At 36.0% G+C, this 26895-nt stretch overlaps 2 protein-coding genes and 1 long non-coding RNA gene across 3 annotated transcripts; 1 reads left to right on the top strand and 2 right to left on the bottom strand.

Annotated features, from left to right (window-relative positions):
* Positions 1-1078: 1078 nt before the first annotated feature.
* LOC136817880 (uncharacterized protein ZK643.6-like) lies at positions 1079-8003 on the bottom strand. Its single transcript, XM_067074211.1, has 6 exons — positions 7916-8003; positions 6835-6942; positions 4837-4959; positions 3320-3403; positions 2287-2421; positions 1079-1321 (listed from the first exon to the last, which is right to left on the bottom strand). The coding sequence occupies exons 1-6, from the start codon at positions 8001-8003 to the stop codon at positions 1203-1205; spliced, it is 657 nt and encodes a 218-aa protein (XP_066930312.1). The 3' UTR covers positions 1079-1202.
* A 370-nt stretch (positions 8004-8373) lies between these two features.
* LOC136817836 (uncharacterized) lies at positions 8374-9240 on the bottom strand. Its single transcript, XR_010848162.1, has 3 exons — positions 9120-9240; positions 8799-8840; positions 8374-8403 (listed from the first exon to the last, which is right to left on the bottom strand). It is a non-coding gene; the product is annotated as an uncharacterized lncRNA (long non-coding RNA).
* A 10315-nt stretch (positions 9241-19555) lies between these two features.
* Positions 19556-20863, top strand: LOC136817879 (uncharacterized). The gene has a single exon (XM_067074210.1). The coding sequence runs from the start codon at positions 19556-19558 to the stop codon at positions 20861-20863; it is 1308 nt and encodes a 435-aa protein (XP_066930311.1).
* The last annotated feature ends 6032 nt before the right edge of the window (positions 20864-26895 follow it).

Raw genomic sequence — 26895 nt, 5'->3', positions numbered from 1 at the left:
CCCTTAGAAGCCAGAATACGTATATATACGTTTTGAAAAGGCCATTTTACCGATACACAGTCTTTTGGTCATAACTCCTGACCACTTGAGATTCAGAGAAAAAGAATTTTTTTGTAGCTGAGAGAAAGAGCTTTCCAACGATACCAAAGTTGATACCTGAATCGTTTTTCCTGGTCGAGAAATTGCCTTTGAAAGAATAAATTTCCAGAAAAAAATGATGAACTTTTTGGCTTTTTTCAAAAAAGTAAGCGGCTTTGAAAGGTTAAACTAATTTTCTGCGGAGGAGATTAATATCGAATTATAGAGGTTCGTATTAGAAAGAGATTACTTACTACGAAACATACCAACATTCCCAGGAATGAGGATTTTGAAAGCCTGAATGTTACCTTACCCTTGCCATGATGGGGATGTTCTGTACCAGAGTGTATCTCACGTTTATCGCTTCGTAGTACACTATGTGTGTATCGTAAGTTTGATAAAAGAATTCCTGTGCGGAAACCTCTGCGATGAAGTATGATTAAAAAGTAGCAACACTTATCTCGTCGTCTCCCCTCTCTAACCTGCACTCCATCGCAGTGGTCGGTTTGAAAAATCTCAAATCAAGATAATGACAACAGACCCTCTACAGCAATGACTTTTGAAATTAGCCGTAGTTTTTGGGTCTGTGTACAGACTATGATGGGGAGCGATTGAGAAAACTTTCGAAATCTTTTAATTTTGACGATCTCTTTTGACGAGATGTAAAAACTCACGACTTAGAATCTTGAATTCACGATCACGCCAAAAGTTCATTTTCAGACTCGTGCTATTTCATTGAAAATTCAAGCCACAAAATCCTCCATTTTGCCATTACGCCCACCACACGCCCTTAATAACTTAACAGGTTGTAGGACTCCCGTGCTCCCGAACATGGTAACAATAGTGACAGTTAAAATTTCGTATCATTTGTATTATTAGGACGTTCTTAAAATTTTATTGTGCTTGAAATCTTCTCAAAACTATAGATATCTACAAATAGAGTGAAATATTACAAATAAAATTTATTTAACTATTAAATTAACGTACACCTATAAATCTAGCCCAAATTTGCGAAGAAAGTGACTCTAAATGGGTTTTATCTGGGAATAGAGGAGGTTAAAAAGTTACCCGTCCCAACCTCTAACGGCACACCCCCATAATGCTTTGTTTTTCCTCGTTCTTTATTAAGAACAAATACCACACGATTTTTGACATCTGATTTTGTTGACCGGTTCTTCGCATTTCCCTTCTTCAACCCATTGTAGACAATCGTCTTCAAATTGTACAAAATCTCGACAATTATCTGTGAAAATAAATGAAATTTCATTGATACCTTGAGGGGAGAAACTTTGACGGGAAGAAAATTTGACGGATTCAAATTTTCCAACAATCCGCCCAATTAAATTCCCGCCAAATTTAAATTATTGTAAAATTAAATTTATTTGTATTTATGTGTGCTATTCAGGCCTTAAAGCAGGTTTTTTCATATTCAATGGCGTTTTTTGGACAAAGATTTCCTTCATCCGCCAAATTAAATTCTCTATGAAAAAAAAACTTTTTCGGCCATTCGCCAAATTAATTTCCCTTAAGGTCATAGCATTCTATAGATTTAGAACGCCATACTGCTTAAGGTATACTTGGTAACCCAGCTGACATACAACGTTGTTTGAACGTACATCTAATGTTCACAACATCCATACAACTTTAAATGGACGTTAAAACGTTGTGTGCCAGCTGGTAGCTCTTTCATAGGAAAAAATAAAGCCATCCCCAATTATCAAAAAATATGCTACGTGAAAACAAAGTAAGCGCTATATTCAATCTGTCATTCTAAAGGTATGGTGCAAATCTTAAGGCCTCTGGCTTAAGAAAGGTTAAGACTTCTTCTATAGCCGTGGGTAGGGCAGGGTCGCGGCTCTCCTAGTTCAAGACCTATAGGTACAGGACTGAAAAAATTGAGGGATTTCATATGATACCAGTAGCAATTAATGGGCTATAAACTAATTGTGAAAACCATGAACACACGTTACTGTTCCGTTTAGCTCCGGTATGATTTTCATTACGGACCGAGTGTGTTCATATTGGTTTCGGGACGTTTCGGAGCAAGAAAACAGAGCAGTTCCGTTCCGATGAAAATAGTGGAGCAAACCCGTTTCGGTTTGTTTTGCTTTGTAACGTCTTCTTTTTTGACGTTTCGAATTTTGACGTTCACACTTGTTTCGGAACAAAACGTAACCGTAACTGCTGAACATTGTCTAAGTTACTTACTGCATAAGCCACATGATGCTGGACAATTCTTTTGAAACCATCGAGAGGGTAGACTGTGTGGTCGAAAGCATTCATCTTTAGGATTCCATTTGGCTTGTTTACATAAAAATCGAACATGTGGCATGTCTCCGCAAGCTGGAAGATAATACCGAGTTTATGTATTTGCACTTTTGAGGACGGTAGAGTGACTGAAGCGATTTGGAAAAACCCGCAATTCCGCCCCGCAAAATCGAGGACGGTAAAAGTGCTGATTTACCGTCGTCCTCAGCTGGTCAGGATCTACTCAAATTAGAACCTTACCGTCTCCGTCGCTGAAAAACACACATACATAAACTCGCTAATGTTGGTGATGGAGTAAATCCTCCCAAGTTCGAATTTCAAGGAGGGGGGCAATTAAAATGATATTCGAATTACAGAAACTCGATAGGATACCTTCCGTTAGATTTAATGTGGAATGTTGTTTGGTAACAAAAAAGGGTACATGTCTCCACAAACTGAAAGCCGTCCTTAAAGAGGTTATTTTCGAGGAATAACTGGGGTTCTCAGACCCAGTAAAAAGATATTAATCTTTTGAAATTTAATGCAAATTAGGCAATGCGCTAAATAAACTCTCTAAATTTTGTCAGTGAAAATGATATAGTAGTTCTTACTGGCCGCATCCCTAGAATATTTTTTGTATTTTAGGATTTGGATTCAAGTCGCTTCTCCATACTAATTCGAACTTCTAATATTCGAATATTTTTGTTAATCCGAGCAAACCTTTCTATTTCTATTTCTAGTTCTATTTGGTTGAGTCGCAGGAGGCTTTGAGACCTATTTTTACAACTATAGACGCTTTCAATTAGCACCCTGTCAGCACCTTGAACTGACTACCCAATTCCCCTCACATGGCATGGGTTGACCCGGGCGAAGGTTCATTCACTTACTAAGTGAACCGCTGCGAGTGGGCATCGCCTGTGCAGCAAACAGCGTCAATGACCACTATATACAGCATCTTAGAATAGCCTAACCAAAGTTTAATTTTTTTCTTTACCTTTACAGCCTTCTCTAGCTAACGAAGTTCGATCCCAGCAGCATCCTTCAACGTCGAATTCGCAAAGAGGTGCCGCAAATTCACCTGTCAACAAACGAAAGTGAAGAAGAAATCTAGTAAACTACCAATGGATATACCGTAAGTCAAATATTTTTCTAGTAGATCTAGGATCCCGATTCCTACCCAAAACCAAAATATGTTTCACTTGTATCTTTTCCCAGCTCGCACACAACGTTGTTTCAACGTTTATCTTATGCTCGCAACGTACATTAGATGAACGTTTAAACGACGTCGTTGTACTTTCTACGGTATTGAATTTTGGACTTTCTGTAGATTTAGGGCCTGGTATGAATCACTCATAATCCAAAAACATCTTCGCCCAGGAAAAAGTGTCCTCTTGAAAAAATATTTGCAACATCCGAAAACAGCAACTTGACTAGGCAAAAACTTGACACGTGTGTTATGTTTACGTATTGCGTATTATCGGCGATCCAAAAAAATATCTGCAATCTGATTGGGTAAAAAGAGTACAATATATCTTGTATTTTACATGTACAAAATATAAATTGACGAAAAGATGTTGTTGCATTGTAGCGGTAGAAGCAATCTAACGTCACTTTGTTACAAAAGTGCCCTGCGCTTTTTTCCAACATAAAAAGGTGCATTTTTTGGGTCACCGATAAACCAGTTACCTTATCGGGGAAAATATTCGTCACTTGCTGGTTTTGGTAAGCGCATTAAGGCCGGGGAAAATTTTCGTCGGGGAAAAATATTCGTCACTTTTCCCCGACGAAGTTTTCCCCGATAAGGTATCAGACATTTGCTTGTACAATATGGAAATATTTCACTCGTTCCGGATGTTCCGTATATTTTCCTCCCCTAAAGGCTCGAAAAATATTGTACGGAAAAATCTCGGAACTCGTAAAATATTTCTCATATTGTACTCGCAAATGTCCGATAACTATTACTTATCAGCTTTTTAATGCTTACTGACGGCGTCAGACAATTCTCTGGCGTCCATCAGTAACGTAAATAAATCCTGGTGTACACGGGGCGAGAGTGATGTTAGCTCTGTAGGTAGGGTGGGAGTTGTTTCGAAGTTAACGTTCTCTTTACAGTTGACCTCTTGTCGCATCGAATTTTTTACTCGAGCTTTCTGGAGTGTTTACGAAGAAATTGAGATAATTCTTGCCCGAATATGCAGGTTATTGGGTAATGAAAAGTGGTTGATTACTAGTGGTGATATGTCTTTATATTGGCACCCCAGGCTGGAGCGACACCACACGAGTAATGTGAGCGTTGGAGTCAGGAAAGCGTAGGAAGAAAGTTTCTTTGCGGGATGGGTTAATCAACACACTCTCGCCAACTTTTGCTTGCTCTCAAACGAAGCTATTTTTTAGCAAATGCCCGGCACCCTTATGGTCCCGCCCTCTGGCATGATTAATTTATGTCTTTTAAAAGTTCAAGATAATTTTTACGGGTTCTTGGTGCAAAAAGTTTTGCTGAAGCTTACTTACCGCAATAACACGTTTTGAAGCAATTTTCTTTTAATTTTGGTTTGTATTTTTCCACTGTGCAATAATGATGCTCGAAAATTTTAATGCATTTGCTTTCTCTCCAGTTGTTTTCTTTGCATGGCTCTGCGGTAAAAATAATAATATTATGATCAAAAATCACGAAGAAAAAAAAAACTCAGCTTTCATCCGCGAGGTGCGGGAATATTCTGAATTTCGGGTCTTGGAACCTTAGCAGGATTCAAAAGGAGGAACAAAAAGGAAAATTTGATGAATTTTTCGACCCTTATTTGGACAAATTTGACAAATTTTGATCTTTCAAGCAGCAAAAAGTTGAAATTTTCCTATTTTATCAACCACTAATCGAATAATTTTCTCATTTTATCAACCCTTACTACAGGGACTTCCCGATTCCATAAAGGCACCCTTTCTTATCCTATTTTCTATACACTTCATACTTATATAAGTATCACATTTTGACACCTGCTATAAGCCTGGTACCTACCCGTACCCTTCATTCGCCTATGTATCCTAGGAAACCACCACTACCCTTAGTGGTCGCCAGAGCTGCATCCTTGATTGTTTTATGTTTATTTGTTTGGATACTTTAAACAGGATATTTGCACTACGAAAACCTCGTTTTTAAATATTTTCCGAGCAACGAGATGGAACACACTCTTATTTTATTTCATAAGAACATAGAGGCTCAAGATCGCCAAAAAATAAGACTAACAATTTAAGAGCAATTCTAAAAAGCCTAGAATCACTCAGTCTCAAGCAATTTAGGGGTCAATGTAATAAAATTTGGGTATAAAGTCTAAAATACCTCAATTTTACCCTTTAACTAAGAACAGGATGAGAACATTTTAAGGCTCAAGGTTCCAAAAATATAGAACAGCCGAGCCTCATCAAAAATTTACTGGGCCTTATAAAAAAAGGTGTAATAGTTGTTGGAGTATTATCTTGAAACCTGCACACGTGATCGAAATCAACCAATCGTATCGTTCAGATTTCAAAATACAGTTGACGCTCTCTAATTCGATCTTCAATGGGAATTGAATTTCCATCGAATAAGGGAGCTTATCGAATAATAGAGCGTTGTTTATGAGAAATTGTTGATGACTGGGACTTTAAAATTTATCGAATAAGGGAGCGTTCGAGTAGTAGAATGTCGAATTAGAGAGCGTCAAAATAGCAATAAAGAGTAAACATTGGCATGGGCGAGTGTTGTTTCTATAACTGCTCTTTATAGAGCCTTATGGAATTTGGTGTGATGATGGACGATAAATAGACGTTGTTTTTACGTTTTATATTTCTTTTTACATGTTTTACTCCATCCGATTGAAAAAGCTTGGGATTAAGGGAACTGGTGGGAACTAATTCTGACAAGCTGCAAAAAATCCTAAACGATTTTGAATTTTGCGGGAAAGTTATATCGGCGCCATCAATCTTTCTTAATTTTGGCAAGAATTTATTTTTGCGAATGGCAGGGTGGGTAATAATTTAGGTCTTTTTTTACCTAAAGATTAGTGTTTTTGTCAAAAAAATCAGAGGTTATTTTGGAAAACCATAAAAGTTTTTTAGCGAGGTAGCAATGATTTACCGACATTTGTTTCATATCATATGTTTTGAAATTTAAACTGTTACAGAGCATCCGGTGAGCGGCCTTGACGAAATATCTGCTGACAGATATCTGACAGAGGTCTCTAAGTCCCAAAGACCCGAATTGAGTGCTTGATCAGGCTTGATATATGCTTCGAGGTACGTATTTGATTTTACACAACAAGTAAATGATTTACTATTTGGTACGCTCCATTATTCGATGATATTGAAGGCAACCGTCAACAAGAAACTCTCATAAACAAAGCTCTACCATTCGCTCCCTAGAGAGCATCAACTGTATCTTTTATATGAGAACCACATATACTTAGGTCGATTCACAAAGAATCTGGTTGAGAAATAATCAAAAGTCAAACACGAAATTTAAAAAACAGCTCTCACTACAGAAGCCACATGTTGCGCGACAATTTTCTTTCATATCATCAAGGTATGGTTCTTCATAGCAATGCGTCTTGATGTCTGAACAGTCTGGTCGATGATCATGACATGCTAAAATTTTAGTAAAAAAAGAATAAAACTCTAACCTACCTAACTCTAACCTCTAAACTACTAACCCTAATCCTAATCCTAACCCTAATCCTAACCCTAATCCTAACCATAAAATACTTTTCGTAACCTCTATTTTCTCCGTTTTGATCCCCTCGGATGAAAACTGCACTAGCCCCGTTCGCCAATTTGGGTGCTCCAACTGTCTCTGAAAATGGAACTGCTAGAGAGAAACCGTGGGGAAGAAGAAGAGCTGAAAACTTTGTAAAACTTATATACATGAAACACGAAAACTTAAAGTCCCCGTCAACAAGAAACTCTCATAAACGACACTCCCATATTCGATAAGCTCCCTTATTCGATGAAAATTCAATTCCCCTTGAAGATCGAATTAGAGAGCGTCAAATGTAAATACACGTCTCGATAACTCTAACACGCACGGGGAAACACAAATTTGTTCGGGCTAAGGAAATTCCGAGTTATGGAGTAAGGTTTATTAAGCATCGTTAACTGAAGGAACCATAAAACTTGTTCGAGTAAATAAGATATTCGAGTTATAGAGTTTCGAGTTAAAGAGAATTTACTATACTCTAAAAAGCGTAATTTCGTCTTGGAAAACTTATAAGAGAATGAGACCGGGAAAGAGTTGCGTTTTGTGTTTATTGTGGGTGCTGTGCAGAACAAAGATTTGCGTTGAAATTTGACCTTTAGATTAGAATTTCTAAATTTGACTTCTTCTTATGACGCCCCTATAATGCATTTTTTTTATCTGGGTATTAAAAGAGTTTACTACGATTTCTATAAGCCAATCAATCGGCAAAAATATTAAGAATAATTTAAGAACAGTTTAAGGCTTTATGAAAGCCCCCCATTTTCTTAAGAAACTGTACAAAAAATACTTACCAAATGACGAAATTAAGAAAGTTTTTGGACTCAACATCCAAGGAAGCTTAGAAAAAATCAAGCGTGCACTTACGATCTTGGAATATGACGCTACCAGCATGTTCTACAAATAAATCTTCACCGACTGAACGATCTACAAGGGAAAACAAATTTTTTTTCATGCTTATTGTCGAAATTTATTTAAATCTTGTTGTTTGAATCTTCCGGCTAACGAAAGACAAGTGTCTTTTTATAATATTTCTCTTTAAAAGCTATTTATGACCAGATTTTCTGGTCTTTATAGAGGGATTTTGTTGGTACTGTAATCAGCTCTATCAACAATGGGTGCTGGGTATTTGCGTACGGTACGGGTTTTTGAACTTTTAAAGGGTTACAAAAACAACAAAAAATGAAAAGTTTCCTTAATTAAGTGTTGGAATTTTCCCCTTTTTTGGGTCCAAGAGTAAAATGGTCAGTGTAAGCTAGGCTAGGACATGTTTTTTCGCTAAGTGTTGCTTTGTGGGTTCGTTTTTTCAAAAGCTAACGACATACCTATCATCTCCACTTCCCGCAGTATTTCATCTGGAAAAGAAAATTTCTGAATTTTAATTTCTAAAATAACTAAAATGTGAAATGACAAAAACTAGTGTGACCGAGTCAATAATTCATCGTTTTTAAGCCGTTATTAAGCAGTATGATTCAATACCCCTGTCTCAATCCCCGTTGGAACTTTTTCCTAAAGCGGGGATAAACATTTCTATCGAAATCTTAATACGGGTAGGAATGCTATTAAAAAACCCCAGCGGGATGGGTTTTGAGTGAAACCTTTTACATTGAACTTCAAATGAGAATGTAATAAAAGTCTGTATTTTTCCAACCAACAGTAGAATTTTGGCCAAGTTTTCCAGTGGAGGCAGGGGTCACACCAGGTCTCTGACACAGAGGTGTGAAAACACAGATATCATTGTTTCACGAACCTCGTTTCGGATGGTTTCCAATAATTTCACGAAATTCTTCATCTGAAATTGGAAAGATATGATTAAAAAAAACATGTAAAAAAGTCACGAAAAAAGCTCTGATTGGCTGAAAACTGAACACATTTTTAAGTTTACTCATTCCCCTCACAAGAAAGTTATTTTGGCCTATGAAGGTTTATATTTTCCATCTCCACTAGAAAGAGAGAAAGAGTCGATATTTCTCGAGGATAGCCCAGTAATATAGGACTTGGAGACTGGAAATATATTCGAATTATAGAAAAATTCTAATAATAAGAGTTCGAATAAGCGAGAGTTTAATACCTTCCTTTGCTAATTCCTGCTCAGTTTTCTTCTTCAAACCATATGCAATGTTTGCTGTTGTCAGTAGCAACATGATAATGTTCAGGGTAACTTTCAATTTCATTTTTATTGTACTATATTCTTCATATAAAGGATATATGTAATACTCAGAATGTGAAAATTTTGAGACAAAAAAAGATTAATTATCTTATAGGTATCAACAACTGCCGTCAAAGGGCGTTTCTTAAAAGGAGGGCCTTTTGTGACACCCCTCATTACCATTACGTCATCACGTTCAAGTTCTGTCCTCATCACGAATTGAAATTTGCCGTCCGTGAAAAAAGTCCGTTCAGTGGAAAATAGCCTCAATCACGCCTCAATCACGCCTCAGTCACGCCTCAATTTTTCGCCTACATATCGCGCCGAAATGGGGTTTTCCAGTCTGTACCTCCTATGTTGAGGAAGTGTGACTTCCAGGGTGGTTTGGAAAATAAAAAATCCAGGGGCGGGGTCTAGTTTCCGAGTTTAAAAATCCAGTAAAATGAGGTGGAATATCCATGGTAGTTGGTAAAATGGTGTTTGAGATCCAGTGTGGTCAGTAAAACGAGGTCGGAAATCCAGGGTGGTCCAAAAAATCCAAGGGGGTTCTGAAAAATTGAAAAAATACAGGGGGCATACAGGGGGGATCACCATTCCCAACAAAGATCTCCTCAACATAAGAGCTACAAATTCTGGAATAGCCCAATATTATTAATTGATCACGCAATCACGCCTAAAAAATTTGCAATCACGCCATCATGCAAACCGCTGGAGGGGTCTCTAAAAGGAAAGACTTTGCTTAAAAGCAATAATCGTTCCAGCTTAACCTAACAATTATTCCACATTCAGCAAAACTTCAATACAGAAAGCACCAATAAGGCCAAACTGTTCTACTGTTCGAAACTACCGAAACCATATATCCCAGCTTTGCAATATTACTTAAATCTTTCATATCTTCCCACTTTGTTATCCACAAGACAAAAAATATGTTTGAATTTGAAAACAATCCAAAGAATATACCCCCTTTTCGAAAAAGAATTCCAGGTAAAATTTCAAGACTGAACATTCTTGAGATCTCGTTTGAACCTCCTTGCAGGTTAAGGATTTTTTAGAGTCATCTTTCGAACGTTGTTAGAATGTAATTTGTTTATTTTTCACATTTTTTGGAAATATTTAACGAAGTTTTTGACGGGGTTTGAATATTGTTGATTTTCGGGATTCTCTGTTTTCTTTTCAAGAATTATAATATTTAAGAATTCAAAGTGAAAGTTTATATTTCAAAATATTCATGAATCTTTGATGAAGTTTGGGTTAAAATCATATTTCAAGTGATTTTTGAATCAAAACTAATCTTGGATGGGGATCATTTCTTTCGTATGACTTTTGTAAAATACCATTCATACCTCTGAATAATAAATTTGAATTAAATTTTAAAATCTTAGTTCTGTCATTTAAAAAAAAATATTTTGTCTAAATTTTTTTCAACTTCAGCGCTTAAATTTGAAAACCTGATTAATTTTCCAAGAAAATGATTTTCAGACAAAATTTTGACTGTTTGATAATTCTCAACTGGGACTATACTGAAAGATTGTAGATTAGCTTTGCAATATTAAAGGAGCGATGGCCAAGTGATCAACACAAGATTTGCAGCTTTAAGCTTTCTCCAGCAAAAAAAAGTGAAGCTAAAATTTGACTTTTTAAATTTCGTGCCGATGGATAGGATCTAGCATTTTGATTGTTTTCGGAGCGCGATATCAAAAAAATTAGGTGGCAAACGCTATTTCACATCTCTCAAACCGGTGAAATTGCATATTTTAGTCACGTGACTCTGGTAGGAAATCCTTCCAAAGATGAGCTTCACTTTTTGAACAAAGCTGCAAATCTAGCCCTTCGGGCTTTACAGATATCTGTGGTGATCAACGGCGTAAGTGTCACAAACCAGGGTGTTCGCGGTTCGTATCCCGACTCCATCCAATGTTTCGTTCAGTTCATAGATAGCCGAGCCGACCGGTCGTGGACTCCTTGCGAATAAACGAAAGACTGTCTGAAAATACTAGATTACTGGGTAGCACCCTTGAAAAGGCCGTTATAGAAACTTTTTAGACTTTTTGTTGTTTTCCAACCCTTGGTGAAACTTTGGCAGGAAGATCGAAGAAATATTTTTGTCTAATATTTAGATTTGCAATATTTTAATCATGCCCCTTTTTCACTGACTCGGTGATTTATTTTTGTAGATCAAGTGATAACATGCTTTCCTGGAATTTAAAAGCACACCTTGTTTCTAAAAACTTTTAGGATTTTTCTTTTAGTAGCGCTTTAGCTACGTCACTCTACACTTTCTCAATAAACTCATTGTTGGCTACAAACATTATACAAAAGTATAAATTTTTAAAATGAAATTTTTTCGTTCTTACAAGATCTCAAATTTATAAAATATTCATATCTGACAGGGTCCACTTTACAAACTCCAGCGATACGTCCCCGTTGGCTGTCAAGGTTGGTTACACCTGGGCTTTGCAGGTGTGGTATTCGTCAATAATTGCTGTCATTATTGTTACACCAATAATATTTTTGTCAGGTCTCTTTTACTGTTATTTGGCGTCTCACAAATTTTAGCTTCAATTTTGAAATCATATTGAATACAGCTTTAAAATGCTGAAAATTCCCATTTCTTTCTTGAACAAACTTTGACACCCTGCACTTTAACAATGAACTCGTAGGTGCCACTCGTAGTGCCACTGGTCAGGGTCCCTTTATTAGGCTCCTTGTTCGACGACCATAAAATGCTGAGTGGGTAGCGACCTTTATACAAAAACTAGCCGCCCGGCGCCCGACTCTTTACCATGATGATTGAGCTCGCTCAACTGTCATTATTGAGAATTACTTATATTTATATTTAAATGATTTCTTGTATCTTTCAAAGAAAATGAACAACAATATTTTCTTGTATATTGAATGGCAAATTATGATTAAAAGATTTTACTGTATTTTTCAAGGAAAATTATGTAAAGAAAATGTCATGTATTTTCCAAGGAAAATTATATAAAATACATTTCTTGTATTTGGCAAAGGAAAAAATCCTACAGTAAAGTAAATTCTTGTATTTTTCAAGGAAAATCGACGAATACAACTTCTTGTATTTTCCAAGGAAAATTAGATAAAACACATTTCTTGTATTTTGCAAAGGAAAAATTCTAAAGCAAATTCTTGTATTTTTCAAGGAAAATCGATCAATACCATTTCTTGTATTTTCCAAGGAAAGAATTTCATAACATAAGATGATTTAAATAATGTTTCGAGAAATTTATCTAAAACAATTTTTTGCTAGTTCTACCAAGCTGATTTTTTAAGAAAGGTAAAAATTGTAGAAGAATTATTTTGAAAACAAATGGAATCGAGAAACTGCCATTTTTTTCAATCTAAAGGAAAGGAAAGAAGGAAAATCTTGCATTCCTAAAATCTACCACAATCAAGATTATCTTGTAAAAATATTCTTATGATAGGAGTAGTTTGGCCATCGTGGCTAGCCATTGGGCGTGGACATTCGAGGGTGACTTTGAAAGACTTTAAAGGTTTGAAAAGTTAAAAAGTAGAAAAAAAAGAAAAAGAGAATGAATGTTCAGTTACAAAACGCTCAAGATGTTAAAAGAAGATTAGAAAAAGGAAAATTTTTTTATCTTTTTTCGGCTTTCATTTTAAGGCTGAAAACTGACCAAAGATCGATACAGAAAAAACGCTAAAAAGCATTGCAGTGTGCTTAAAAATCACTAGCGAAAAAGCTCATGCGAAAATGGGAGAGTTCAAAAATGATAAATTCACAGCAAAATTTCGAAATATCATAGTGACCTTTGCTTTTTATTGTGACGTCATTTTCCCTTTTTCATCCGAACCTTTAGAAATGCCTAAGTCACTTGAATGCTTTTTTTGAATAAGTACAGTATGCTTAAATATTTCGTAAGGTCAGGTGTTTCAATAGAAACCATTTGACCACTTGTTCTTACACGTTTTTTTTTATCAGAATATGCTCTACAAGAATAATTAGATAAAAGTGGTCAAAATACGCTAATAATATGTCACCATCATGAAAACGTCCCCAAAAAGGTAAGAATGTCCATGATGAAGTCAATAATAGTTCAGGACTCGAAATAACGGTCGGACATCGACCCAAATAGCTTCATGTCCGACCCAAAAATCATAATTTTCAAGCTAAAGTAACCTTGATCGGACATTTTGTCTGACCCACTTGAAATCGTTATTTCGAGCCTTGATAGTTGCTTATGGTTACACCCATAAACTTTAATCAGGTGACCTGATTCTCTGAAACGCTTTTTTATAAGAACAGCCAAAATTTTCGAAGCCTTCGGATTCTCTTAACTTTTTAGTTTGAAGCCTGATAATGTTCTCAACATGCTCTTTTTTCCTCGGTTTGCGAGTATTTATGCCCATTTTCCTAAGAAATTGGGTGTTTTAGAGCCTGCAAAGCCTTAAAATGTTCTTAACTTGTTCTTAATACTTTACCATCGAAGCTTTACGTTCTTCTAAAGTTTGTTCTTACAAAAAACGTGTATTGTAGGTACTTGTAAGATGAAGTCAATGAAGTCGGGGGCAAAAAAATAAACAATTTGCAATGAGATTTCGAAATTCCATAGTGTGACCTTCACTATATTTTGCGTGATGTCATTTTTTCCTCTCTCGACGAAAGTGCCTCGGTTCACTCGAATGTTAATGGGTATGTTATTGTTTGACAATACAGTGCTTAGGATATCTTAGAATATCTCGTAATAGGTTAGGAATTTTACTGTGTCACAGAAATAAATTTCTGTATCTAGGTGCTACTAACCTGAGATCAGATTTTGATTTTTCTGCCCACCACGTTGAAGTTCTAAAGGGATGGGTGAAAACATAACAATCTGACGAATATGCTACAGGAAAATTTAGTTTTTGACTTTCCGGCATACAACATGATTCTTGTTGTAGAATTTTCCACGGAAGGACTATTTTCCTCAGGTGGTTAATTTTCAAGCGCCTTCAAAGTTTTACCGCGGTGCGCATGAGAAACTTATGACCAGCTGTTATCAGGTTAGGTGCCCGACGACGAGCTATCATTTTTCATTTATTATTTAAGACCCCGTAATGTCCGTAATGTATTGTCAGAAAGCTGATAGAATCTTCATGGACATGCCGAAATACCGTAAAAAGACAAAGCAAGCTACAGTACAGGCTTTTTTCTTTTATAAGAATGGTGTAAATCCATTTCATCATGGATGTTCTTAACTTTCTTAGGAAAAAAATATTCTTACAGCATTCTTAGGTTAGGATCCTAATTCAGACTAAAGTCTCGTTCACAATAAGTGTGCACTCTTTTTTCTTTTCTTTTACCTATAACTTTTGGTATCATTGGAAAGACATTAGTAAGTGGAACAATTTGAAATGAAAAAATCTTTTAAAAAATTCTGAAAATGAAGGTTAAAGTGAAGAAGAAAAAAATGAAGATTAAAGTGAAGAAGAAAAAAATGAAGATCTTGTAGAAAAATTGTTTGAATCGTTGATCATCGAACCTCATCACTGTGAAAAAAATTCTCAAAAATAATCATTCAGTCAAAAGATATCAAACATAGTTATAAGCTGATTTTCGTCTAAAAACGCTGTTTTCTGCTGTTTTTTGGGGTCAATCACTTATTAACTTTGTATCATAACTTTATATTGAATAAATATTTTAGTATGAAATAACAATTTCTGATGTGTTAATCTTTTAAAAAATTCTTAAAAAACCTCAACATTTTTCCATCATCCCGAAACGCGAAGTCTTAGCTACATCTCTGGCAATCTAGAAATCAAAATTTACAGCTAGAAAATCTGAGCAGCGCGTAGTCTCCAAGCCGTCAGGCTTTCTTGTTTTAAATTGGGATATTTTAATTTGGGTTGAGACTGGATGTGTTTATTTTTTGATAATTTTAGGCCAATAATGTCTAATTGCGTTTTTGAAATTAATTCACCTTGACGTTATCAACTAGGAGAAATTTGTGCTGATTTAACGTTGAAACGTAAAAGAATTGCAATACGACAAGGACAAAATCTCAAAAGAGTTCTGATAACTTTGTGCAAATCTGTTCAATCTATTCAATTGGTCATGTTCTTACGATGTTCTTAATTTTTTTCCAATTTTTATCCTAAATGTTCTCATAAATTGCGTTCTAATAAAAAAAACGAGTAAAAGCTAAGCTCTTAGTTTCGTCTGGAAATTTCTATTAAATTTGACACTCCACCCTCTAAGTATCATCCGTCACTTATAATTGTGGGCTGCAAAATTATATACAAAAGTATCGATTTGCAATACAATTTCGAAATACTGTAGTGACCTTTGCTTTATTTTGTGTGACGTCTGTTTTTTTTCTTTCCGTAGATCGGTTAAAAAGTGCCTCAGTCACTTGATTTGAAAAAATATTTGAATTCCAGCTGACTTTTCTAAAAAAAATTTCGTTGTCAGGGGATATAACCCCTACAATACACATTACGTATAGGGCCTCTCATGACTAAGTGACGTAGCGAATTTTTTTTCATCAACGGGCGAACATCCACGTTGAAGTGAGGTACGCTGTTTCAAAAATGAGCTCAACGGAAAATTATTTTAATCGTCTCCAAAAGCTTATAGCTCACAGATTGAAGCTCACAAATGTATTTATGTTTCATTTCAGTCAAAAGCAACTCAGAATCCCCTCAGAAGGTTTTAAGCATACAAATAATGTATATTTGGAGACTGAAACATAAAATTGGCGTTGCAGAGCTTTGAAATCTTACTACGAGTCCCCCCTAAATTCAAATGCGACAAGTATATTGGTTTGAAATGAAACGCTGCCCATACTCATTGGATCTAGACCCCAGGACCATTATTTTGGGAGTTGATGGGATGTCCTTGAGGCAAAGAGGTCCACTGTTGGTGAGCCTAGCATCCACTCGCTTGAATCCCTTGTGTTCCTGGATTCCCAATCTGCGTCCACATTCAGGGCTCCCGGGAGGTACTCTGCAGTAACTGTGATCCCATGTCTCAGAAGATATTCCCAAATTTCCTTGCTGACTTGACTTAGGGTCACACTCCTTGTTCCCCCTTTTTTGACTAGATATGAGAGTGATGTCATGTTGTCCGTTCTCAATCCCAGCTGGCATACAACGTTGTTAGAACGTTCATCTAACGTTATATGGACGTTGTGAAGGTTAGATAAACGTCAAAAAAACGTTGTGTGCCAGCTGGGTATGAATAGAATGAACTTCCTTTCTCAAAGTGAACGTTAATATCGCTAGGTGTATTGCTTTCAGTTCTAAAATGTTTGTATGTAGATTGCTCTCCTGCTCTGACCAGGGACCCCTCACTGACAAGTTTCCCGACACTGCAATCTAACCTTCCTCTGAGGTATCTGAGGTTATTATCATTTCTGGTGCCTGGTTTATGAGTGTTAAACCATTGTTCAGATGTAAATTGTTGATCCACCACTGTAACTCCTCTTTGGCCTCTTTTGAGAGAGTCGCAGTGGCCTTGTAAGACCCTTGAGCTAATAAGGTCTGTATTTGCTGAGTTTGGAGTGACCTGTAGTATAGTGGGGCAGGAATAACTGCTTGGGCTGTAGAGCAAAGTCTCCCTATTAGTTTGGACAGATCCAATACTGACACTGTTTCCTGGTCTAACATGAATTGACATTGATTTATTATCCTGGTTAGCTTTCCCTGAGGAAGGTACATTTTCATCTCCTGAGAGTCTGTTATCATCCCTAAGAATTATATTCGATGACCTGGCACAAACACTGATTTCTTGACATTGATCAAAAACCCCAAATTTTGAAGAAGGAAAATCAAAGTGTCTCGAGCCTCTATTGCCTCTTTGAGAGTTTTCCCAAATAAAAGGATGTCTTGAAATATAATCAGACGATAATTCAGTCGTCTCATTAGAGCTGTTGGTACCTTCATTATTAGTTCGGTAAATAATCTTGGTACTGGTCCTAGACCGAAATACAAACAGGAACTAAAAATAGTTTTTCTTTCATTGAAAAGTTACATACTTTTGAGAGCTCTTGTGTAGTGGGACTAATAGGCGTCCTTTAGATCTAGCTTCAGGAGATAATCCGCTGGTTCCAACAGTTCTTTGACCAAGGAAAAACTCTCCATTTTGAAGTGAGAGTAAGGAATGAAGCTGTTTAACTTCTTTAAATTTATCACTGGTCTGTGACCTCCCCCCTTTTGTCTACCACAAATATTTGGCTTAAATATTGGTCCACTCTTGGGATCACCTGGGTTGTTGCACCCTTCTCCAATATTTCTTGTACCTTCTTGGAAATTATATCGTCCTCTTCCTTGCTGAAAGTTGGCCCCTGAGGAGTTTTTGTTTGATATGGTTCCTCCATGAAAACAATTTTGTAACCCTGGACTAAATCCAATATTATTTTGTCGTTTGCCTTAATTTCTTCCAGTTCCTTAGGAAAAACTTTTTTGTGTTCCTGCTAGGCATAAGGATTCTAGGATCTGATTCTCGAACAAGGATTTTACTACTGTATGAATCTGAGGAAAATCCCTGATAGAATTTCTGGCAAGGATTTGTTGGAGAAGGTTCCTTGCCCTTTTGGAAAAAAGATTGAATGTATTCTTACCTCTTCCTCCTCTAAAGCCTCCTCCTCTGGCATTAGCATTGCTGGGTCCTCCACGTGACGACCAAACTCCACGCCCCTACCTCGGCTTACTCTGAATGAATGTAAACGTGCTGGGCAAGGGGCCCCTTCGAAAGGGCTGATTGTGATTCGGGTCACTTGGATGGATTGTGAAAACGTTTTGGCTGGAGTGCTCTGAGCATTTCACGAGCTTTTGTTTTGACTTTTACGTGTTTTTTGAGGTTGTCTTTAAACGTTTCTCTAGACAGGTACTCCGGATCATTATCAATAGTCTCTTGTACCAAGGCTGATAATACTTGGTGTCTTCGTGTGAATGATAAGGTGTTCAGGGCTTGACCAACTAGAGTTATCGCCTGCTCAAAAAGGGTGCAGTGCCAAGTTATATTGTTAAGGGCTTCGTCTTCTTCATGGTTGTTGGCAGCAGCGTTGTTAAGGGCTTCGTCCTCTTCATGGTTGTTGGCAGCAGCGTTAAAAGCAGCTTCTTTCTCCTCCTCTAAGGAGACTCTTTTCATAATGGACCCACAATGTTTTTAACCTTTTAAACTTTCATCGTTTTTGACAGAATAGCTCTTCTTGCCTTCTTCTAAGAGTTCTTTCAAAAAAGAGTTTAACTTCTTGGCTTTTATAACATTATTAAAGTCTATTCACGATAAGTGTGCACTCTTTTTTCTTTTACCTATAACTTTTGAAGGGATTCTTCAATCTTTATAAATTTGGTATCATTGGAAAGATATTAGTGAGTGGAACAATTTGAAATAAAAAAATCTTTAAAAAGATTCTAAAAATGAAGATGAAAATGAAGAAGAAAAAAATGAAGATCTTGTAGAAAAGTGCTATAACTTTCATTTTCACTGGAGAGATTCTTTGATCTTAGGAGATCATCACTGTGAAGAAATTTCATTAAAATATTTATTCAATATAAAGTTATGATACAAAGTTAATAAGTGATTGACCCCAAAAAACAGCAAAAAACTGCAGAAAACAGCGTTTTTAGACGTCAATCAGCTTATAACTTTGTTTGATATCTTTTGACTGAATGATTATTTTTGAGAATTTTTTTCGCAGTGATGACGTTCGATGATTAAGGATTTACTTCAGTGAAAATGATAGTTATAGCACTTTTCTACAAGATCTTCATTTTTTTCTTCTTCATTTTCATCTTCATTTTTAGAATCTTTTTAAAGATTTTTTTATTTCAAATTGTTCCACTCACTAATATCTTTCCAATGATACCAAATTTATAAAGATTGAAGAATTCCTTCAAAAGTTATAGGTAAATGAAAAAAGAGTGCACACTTATCGTGAATAGACTTTAGGGGCTGGATTGTCCTCAACCACTTTATCTTTCAAAGTTTTCTCCGGAATGTATTCTGTAAGGGCTTCTCTCACATACTCAGCCAACTCTTGTGGTATGTCCTTTTTATTATTGATGCTTGAAACCTTGTCCATTTCCTTTGAGGTACTGCAACTTGAGGATTCTAAAACTGGTGCGCCTCCACCATTAATCTCGCCTCTCATAACTTCATCGTTATTGACCATTTTGATGGATCTAGAAAAATGTTTTGCAAACATTTCATAAGAAATAGTAACTCATAGTAACAATCTATCACATAGTAACAACTTATCGTCATATAATAACCATAATTGAGGTTGATTGATAAGACTTACTGAGATCAAATTTTCTATAGATCATTTCTTATAGAACTAAAAGGGCATATGTAGTGTGTGAGGGAAGCAGCAGTCAAATAAAAAGGAGTGACTGCAATGAAGAATGTAGATATTAAGAAATGGGAAGCTTCAAGAAAAAGAACTTTCATTGTATTTTGTTTCTTTCTTGGCTTAACTGGTACGGAATACTCAATCGTGGTGCCATCTTTGTTGACTTATTTACGTGACGTCATCAAGGTGGAAAATGAAAAAACATGGTTTGCATTGATAACGACAGTTTATTGGATTTCCTCAGTGATTGGCAATCTGACCATCACTAAATATGCAGATCGAACTCGAGATATCAAGAGGTGTTTTTACTTTGGGTTTTTTGTGGTTTCACTTGGAAATTTTTTGTATACTATACCTTTCTCCGTGGTCTTTCCATTTGTGGGACGGTCTTTACAAGGATTTGCCAATGCTTTGTTTACTGTCAGCTTTGGAGAAGTATTAAGAGTGTACCCAGAACATGAAGCTGTTGAGAAAGTGTCAATTCTTGTATCAAGTTATTATATAACTTTTCTAATTGGACCTGTCTTTAGTTTAATATTCAGTAACGTGGATATTCATTTGATGGGCATTCATCTCACGATTACAAATTTACCAACTCTTTGTATTGGATTTTTATGGTGGATTTGTATTTTCATGAATTGGCTTTTCGTCCGAAATTTATCTAAAGAGTATGATTTGAAAGCTGAAACTCAAAAAGAAAACGATCTTCCTGAAGAGAAATGCGAGGAGACGAATAAGGGACAAATGACTATCAAACGATTGTTGTCTTCAAACGAATTTCGAATTATCCTTTCCGTAAGCTTTTTGTGTGCGTATGCCGGTGTTGCATACTATGACGTCGCGTTAGCGTTTATTTGTGCAAACTACTTCAAAATGAAAGTTCAAATCGTTGCTATACTTTATTCAGCAAATGGGATCGTGTTTTTGTTAATGTTAATTTTCGTTTTAAGTAAAATCAACTTACAGAATAATGAGATGTACGTCATTATTGGAGGACTTGCCGTATTTGTTATGGCAATCCAATCGTTGGCGTTGTCGGCCTTGTTGAGCCAAGTTGGGTACGTTGGAATTTCTTTTCTTGGTTTCTACACGATCACCAATGGAATGAGTTGGTCTGTAGAACAAGTGCTACTAGGCGTTATTGTCGCAAAAATGATTCCCTCGAGACATCAAAGTTATGTTGAAGGAATCAGACGATCTCTTAGTTCGTTGGCGTACATCATGGGCGGAATTGTAACGCCCTTATTAAATGAATATCTAGTAGAACAGTTTAACATTTTCTCAGGCATTCTTTTCTTGAATATTATTTATTTGTTTACAAGCGATCTTAAGTTTACACCGCAACGGGTCTGACACCCTTAAGTTTAACGTTATTTTCGAGAAAAAACAATGACTTGAGATCACATGATTGGGATACTAAGATCTTGGAAAACGCTTGGCCGTATTTCAGAGGATTATCTCGCACACCAAGCTTAAGTGCTTGCTTGTATCATTATCATCATCGTATGATAACTTTGAGTTGAAAAGTGCCTAAAATAATATGATATTTGTGCTTTTGCTAATTTCTATTGGAATCCAAAAATGTTAGATTTTATAAGTCCTTGTAGTGATGCAGCATCTTTCAATTTGGAGTATATTCACGTATTTTATAAGAACAAACTATGTAAGAACATAAGGCTTCGATAGTCAAAGGATTAAGAACAAGTTAAGAACATTTTAAGGCTTTGTAGACTCTAAAACTCCCAGTTTCTTAGGAAAATGAACAGAAATAGGCTTCAAAACTTTTGAATGTTCTTATAAAAAACTGTATCATTGCAGGAAGTGAGTTTGGTAGACAAAGTAAAGAAGGACCAGACAGTGTGGGTTTGGTGAACGTGAACTGGTCCAATCTATCAAATTTGTGGGCAGATTTTTCCGTACAGTCAATTTCATCCTGTGTGTTACATATTTAGACCTTTAGACCTACATACAGATGTCTCTGTTTCTTTCAGGATGATACATATAACTGTTTACACGTTTTTTATAGGAACAAACTATATAAGAACACAAGGCTTCGATGGCCAAAATATTAAGAACAAGTTAAGAACATTTTAAAAGGCTTCGCGGACTCGAAAACTCACAATCTCTTAAGAAACTGCCCCCAAAACACTCGCAAAATGGTGAAAATAAGAACATGTTAAGAACATTTTAGGCTAAAAACTCAAAAAAACTCAGAACATCCGACGGCTTCAAAAGTTTTTCACATTCTTATAACAAAAGAATGTATATCTTACAGACGCGTGGGTCTTTCCTTATTCGTGACGAACCTATTGAATATTTCTGTTGTCAAAAACTTTGCGCTATTTTTATTATCGTGTAAATTATTTTTGTCACCAGCCTTATGTTGACATATGTCTTATGTAAACAAATGCGAAGTGAAAGATATCATACCTTATTTCCAACACGAAAACATTATACGAGAGGTGTGATTGACGCAGTATTACGCCTGAACTCTGTAATCTTTCCCATAGTATATCTCACGAAATTTGGTTTATAGTGACATTTATATTACGTTTATACCCCTTTTTCAAAAATTTAACCCTTCCATTTTCCCCGTAACTGTTACAATTTAGTTGAGATGGTGTTTTTCCATTTCCATTTCATCGTGGATATTCTTAACTTTTTTTTGGCAAAATCATACCAAAATATTCTTACGGTATGGTATTCAAGGCCCAAACTGAATCTAGCATGCAATGCATACCTCAAGCAAAAGATTTCTTAGATTAGTTAGATTCAGTTTACAATTTCATGATGGTAGTATTCTTTGCATATTATTAATTTTTCCTTCAGTTTCATCATGAATATATATTCAAGTCAAGTAAATTCTTATAAATTTAGTGGTTTTCTTAATGGAGGATGAAAGTTCAATGTTGGTTGGTGTTCCAATGAGGCTGAAGTTTGAAGGTGCTTTTCTTAGCAGCGAGGAATTTTCTGTTGGTTCTGTCAGAGGGTATTATGTGTCATTTACACAAACCGCTGCTTCAAATTTTTACGATTTTTTCACTCTAAAAGATGCTTTTCGGGAATATTTTCCAGGTTGGTCACGTTTTGAACACGTGTAAAAGATAATGGGTTAATTTGCACGAATAAATTGGATTTAACGGATTTCTGAACGGATTATAACGGATTTTTGTAACAGATTATTCACGAATATAAACTGTGAGGCAATTACTACACGGACCCAAAAACAACTGAGAATTTTTTTGCATTGCATTTTCTACTTGAAAACAAATAAACAAAAAGATCGTATAGCCACTTTATGATATGATATAAATACATTTAGGTAAGAGAATCCAATGTTGATCTTGGATGCGAAAGAATATATTTCTGAATTAATTTTTGTAAGAATCTTTTTCATACACTAGTTCTTATTTGAAATTCTCATGAATACCGACTCTTAAAACCTTGTCAGATCTTAATTTCAATGATTAACCGATTCAGTGAAGTTCCTAGTTGTTTTTGGTCAATTTTTGGCCCTCAATTGGAAATAAAAGTTCGAAAAAACTTTAAAATGTCTTTTTAAAGATACAGTAAAGGAGGGAAAATAGAATTCAAAAAAGATCGATTTTTGGCTAACTTAAGAGTTTTAAGATTGGCCCATTTTAAATGTAGATTATAACCTCTTCCCTACATGGAAATCTATAAGCTAAGAAGAAATATTTTTCTGAACCACTAATTTTGAGATTGGACCTTTTTAAATGTAGCTCTTCCCTACATGGAAAAATGTCTGATCTCAAAATCTATAGGCTAAGAAGAAATATTTTTCTGAACCAATAATTTTAAGATTGGACCTTTCCCAGCTGGCACACAACGTTGTTTCAACGTTCATTTAACGTTATATGGACGTTATGAACATTAGATAAACGTTGAAACAACGTTGTGTGCCAGCTGGGTTTTGCTTCGATGTCAGGGTTTTGACGATGTAAAGAGGCCTACAATTCAGACTAATCTCTTCAGTTTGCTCGACGCTCGATTGGTGCCGCCCTATGATTTTTAAAACACTGTTGAGCTGATGGGTCTTTGTGATTTATTACAATTTCAAATCAATCGCCATTATATCCCCGGGGGTAGGGTTGAGGGATACTGGGTATGTGCGTGCCGGACCTCCAAACCCTGACCCTTAGAGAGTCTGATATTTGCTGAAAAGGTGACCCTTAGAGAGTCTGATATTTGCTGAAAAGGTGACCCTTAAAGAGTCTGATATTTGCTGAAAAGGTGACCCTTAGAGTCTGATATTTGCTGAAAAGGTGACCCTTAGAGAGTCTGATATTTGCTGAAAAGGTGACCCTTAGAGAGTCTGATATTTGCTGAAAAGGTGACCCTTAGTGATCTGATATTTGCTGAAAAAGGTGACCCTTAGTGAGTCTGATATTTGCTGAAAAGGTGACCCTTAGTGAGTCTGATATTTGCTGAAAAGGTGACCCTTAGTGAGTCTGATATTTGCTGAAAAGGTGACCCTTAGTGAGTCTGATATTTGCTGAAAAGGTGACCCTTAGTGAGTCTGATATTTGCTGAAAAGGTGACCCTTAGTGAGTCTGATATTTGCTGAAAAGGTGACCCTTAGTGAGTGACTGATATTTGCTGAAAAGGTGACCCTTAGTGAGTCTGATATTTGCTGAAAAGGTGACCCTTAGTGAGGACTGATTTGCTGAAAAGGTGTGACCCTTAGAGAGTCTGATATTTGCTGAAAAGGTGACCCTTAGTGAGTCTGATATTGCTGAAAAGGTGACCCTTAGGAGAGTCTGATATTTGCTGAAAAGGTGACCCTTAGTGAGTCTGATATTTGCTGAAAAGGTGACCCTTAGTGAGTCTGATATTTGCTGAAAAGGTGACCCTTAGTGAGTCTGATATTTGCTGAAAAGGTGACCCTTAGTGAGTCTGATATTTGCTGAAAAGGTGACCCTTAGTGAGTCTGATATTTGCTGAAAAGGTGACCCTTAGTGAGTCTGATATTTGCTGAAAGGTGACCCTTAGTGAGTCGATATTGCTGAAAAGGTGACCCTTAGTGAGTGATATTTGCTGAAAAGGTGACTGATGACCTTTGAGCTGAAAAGGTGACCCTTAAAGAGTCTGATATTTGCTGAAAAGGTGACCCTTAGTGAGACTGATATTTGCTGAAAAGGTGACCCTTAGAGAGTCTGATATTTGCTGAAAAGGTGACCCTTAGAGGGACATTTTTGAAAAAGTTTTCGATTTTTTGAAAATTTTCGCAAACTCGTCCACGTACGCAAAGCCAAACTGTGGGCCTTTCTGATGTTAGGCGTAAAGAAATACAAGAAAAAAATTACATTGAACAAACTCCAGGGGATTAAGGCGGGGTCAAAATGCTTGCAACGTTACAAATCATTTTCATAAACTCATTTTAGGCTCAAACGAAGCGTATAACTAAGTAGAATAAGATTCAGTCCAGGCAGATGTTTTTTTATTTTGAAATTTTGCGTAATTCGCAAAAATCTTCAATTTTGCGCTATTTTGATGACGTCATAAAAATCGAAATCCCAATAACTTTTGATAGAATTATCAAAATAATTTCAAATTTTGACCAAAGATGCATACTATTAATGTTTTCAGAATTAGAAAAAAAATTTATTGAAATTTGATGACGTCATCACTTTTTGGCCAAAAAACTGAAATCCTTAAAAAATGCTGACGTCATCAAGATTTTAAAAAATTGAAATGCATCTTTGGTAAAAATTTGAAATTACTTTGATGATTCTATCAAAAGTTATTGGGATTTCAATTTTTGTGACGTCATCAAAATAGCGCAAAATTGAAGATTTTTACGAATTACGCAAAATTTCAAAATAAAAAAACATCTGCCTAGACTGAATCTTATTCTACTTAGTTATACGCTTCGTTTGAGCCTAAAATGAGTTTATGAAAATGATTTGTAACGTTGCAAGAATTTTGACCTCCACGGACCCGCCTTAATCCCCTGGAGAAGGGATCCGGAGACGAAAAACGCGATTTTTCGATTTTTGCCAATATTAAATGCCAGGATCGAAGATATTCTAATTGAAAAATGATACGGGAGATAATACCTTCGTTTCGTGTTTTGTTTACATTGGACCAGCATTCAATCTCAATGACGTTTTATAAAGTGCTGATAGTTCCTTTCACAACTAATGAGGTGTTTTTTGCATCAAGTATCGAATATCAGATAAACAAACGTGCAAGATGTTGTTTTGATTTTGAGAAGACCTATCTATTTATAACATTTTACTGAATTCTATTTTTAAAACAACCAGTACCAGTATATTGGAATGAATTGAGCCTCAAATTGATCTTATCTTGTTCTTACCTTTAATTTTTTTTAAATTCAGTATTTCTATGATTTGGAATTATTCATAAATTTATTGTTTTAGGGGATCTTTGGGCCAAATCTAAACGAGAAGAAGTGTCCAAAAGCCTGTTCTTGTGATTAAAACAATTCAATATTCATAACCTAGTCACTAGTCTACAACAGCTTATTGACACTTTTATGACGCTTGTAAGGGACCAGTACGTTTTTCTTTTTTGGCAAGGAACGTACAAAATTGACGAAAATGAAATACACGTTTTTTTCATATCATAGCAACAATTTCATGTTTTTGACGAAAATAGTTGTAAAATCTAATGACCATCAATAGATTCCCTAGACGCAAATTTTCGAAAGAACCGCTTAAACTCTTAAGATCGCCTTCTACTAGCTAAGGAATTCTAACCGGATCACCGAGGAAGATGTGTATTAATACAGCTGGTGCTCTCTAATTCGATTTTCAAAGGGGATTGAATTCTCATCGAAAAAATGAGCGTATCGAATAGCAGAAAGTCAACTGTAGTTCCCCAGTTGGCACACAACGTTGTTTCAACGTTTATCTAACATCCACAACGTCCATTTAACGTTAGATTAACGTTGAAACAACGTTATGTGCCAGCTGGGTCCTTTTTGTTTATAATGACGTCCCGCCCAACTCGTATAATATCTGATACATTACAGAAGGCCGTTCCAGCCTCTTTAAAATAAACTTTTTAACAAGCCATTGACACTTTGATGACGCCAACATTTTAAATCAGACTATTGCGGTTGGCCGTGGTCTCCACTTTCGCGCGACATGAGCGAAAGCTTTTTGACGTTAGTGTAAAGTCATTGGTCGGTTGAAAAATGAAGCAATCAATTCCATTGGTCGAAATTGACGTAACGGATGAAAAATTGGAACTCCCTTCAACTTTTTTTTTTCGCGCGAAACTTTTATATGACGTTATCTTTTCTTCAGACAAAAACGGACGGTTAAGAAACTGTCGCCCATTTCGCGCGAAAGTGGAGACCGGCCTTTAGATCCTTCTTACTAGCTAATGAATTTCAA

Source organism: Clytia hemisphaerica, unplaced genomic scaffold (assembly GCF_902728285.1).
Source record: "Clytia hemisphaerica strain Z4C2 unplaced genomic scaffold, Clytia hemisphaerica genome assembly, whole genome shotgun sequence".
Classification (NCBI taxonomy): Eukaryota; Metazoa; Cnidaria; class Hydrozoa; order Leptothecata; family Clytiidae; genus Clytia; species Clytia hemisphaerica.
The sequence above is the reverse complement of the archived record's forward strand: the minus strand, read 5'-3'. Positions and strand labels throughout refer to the sequence as shown.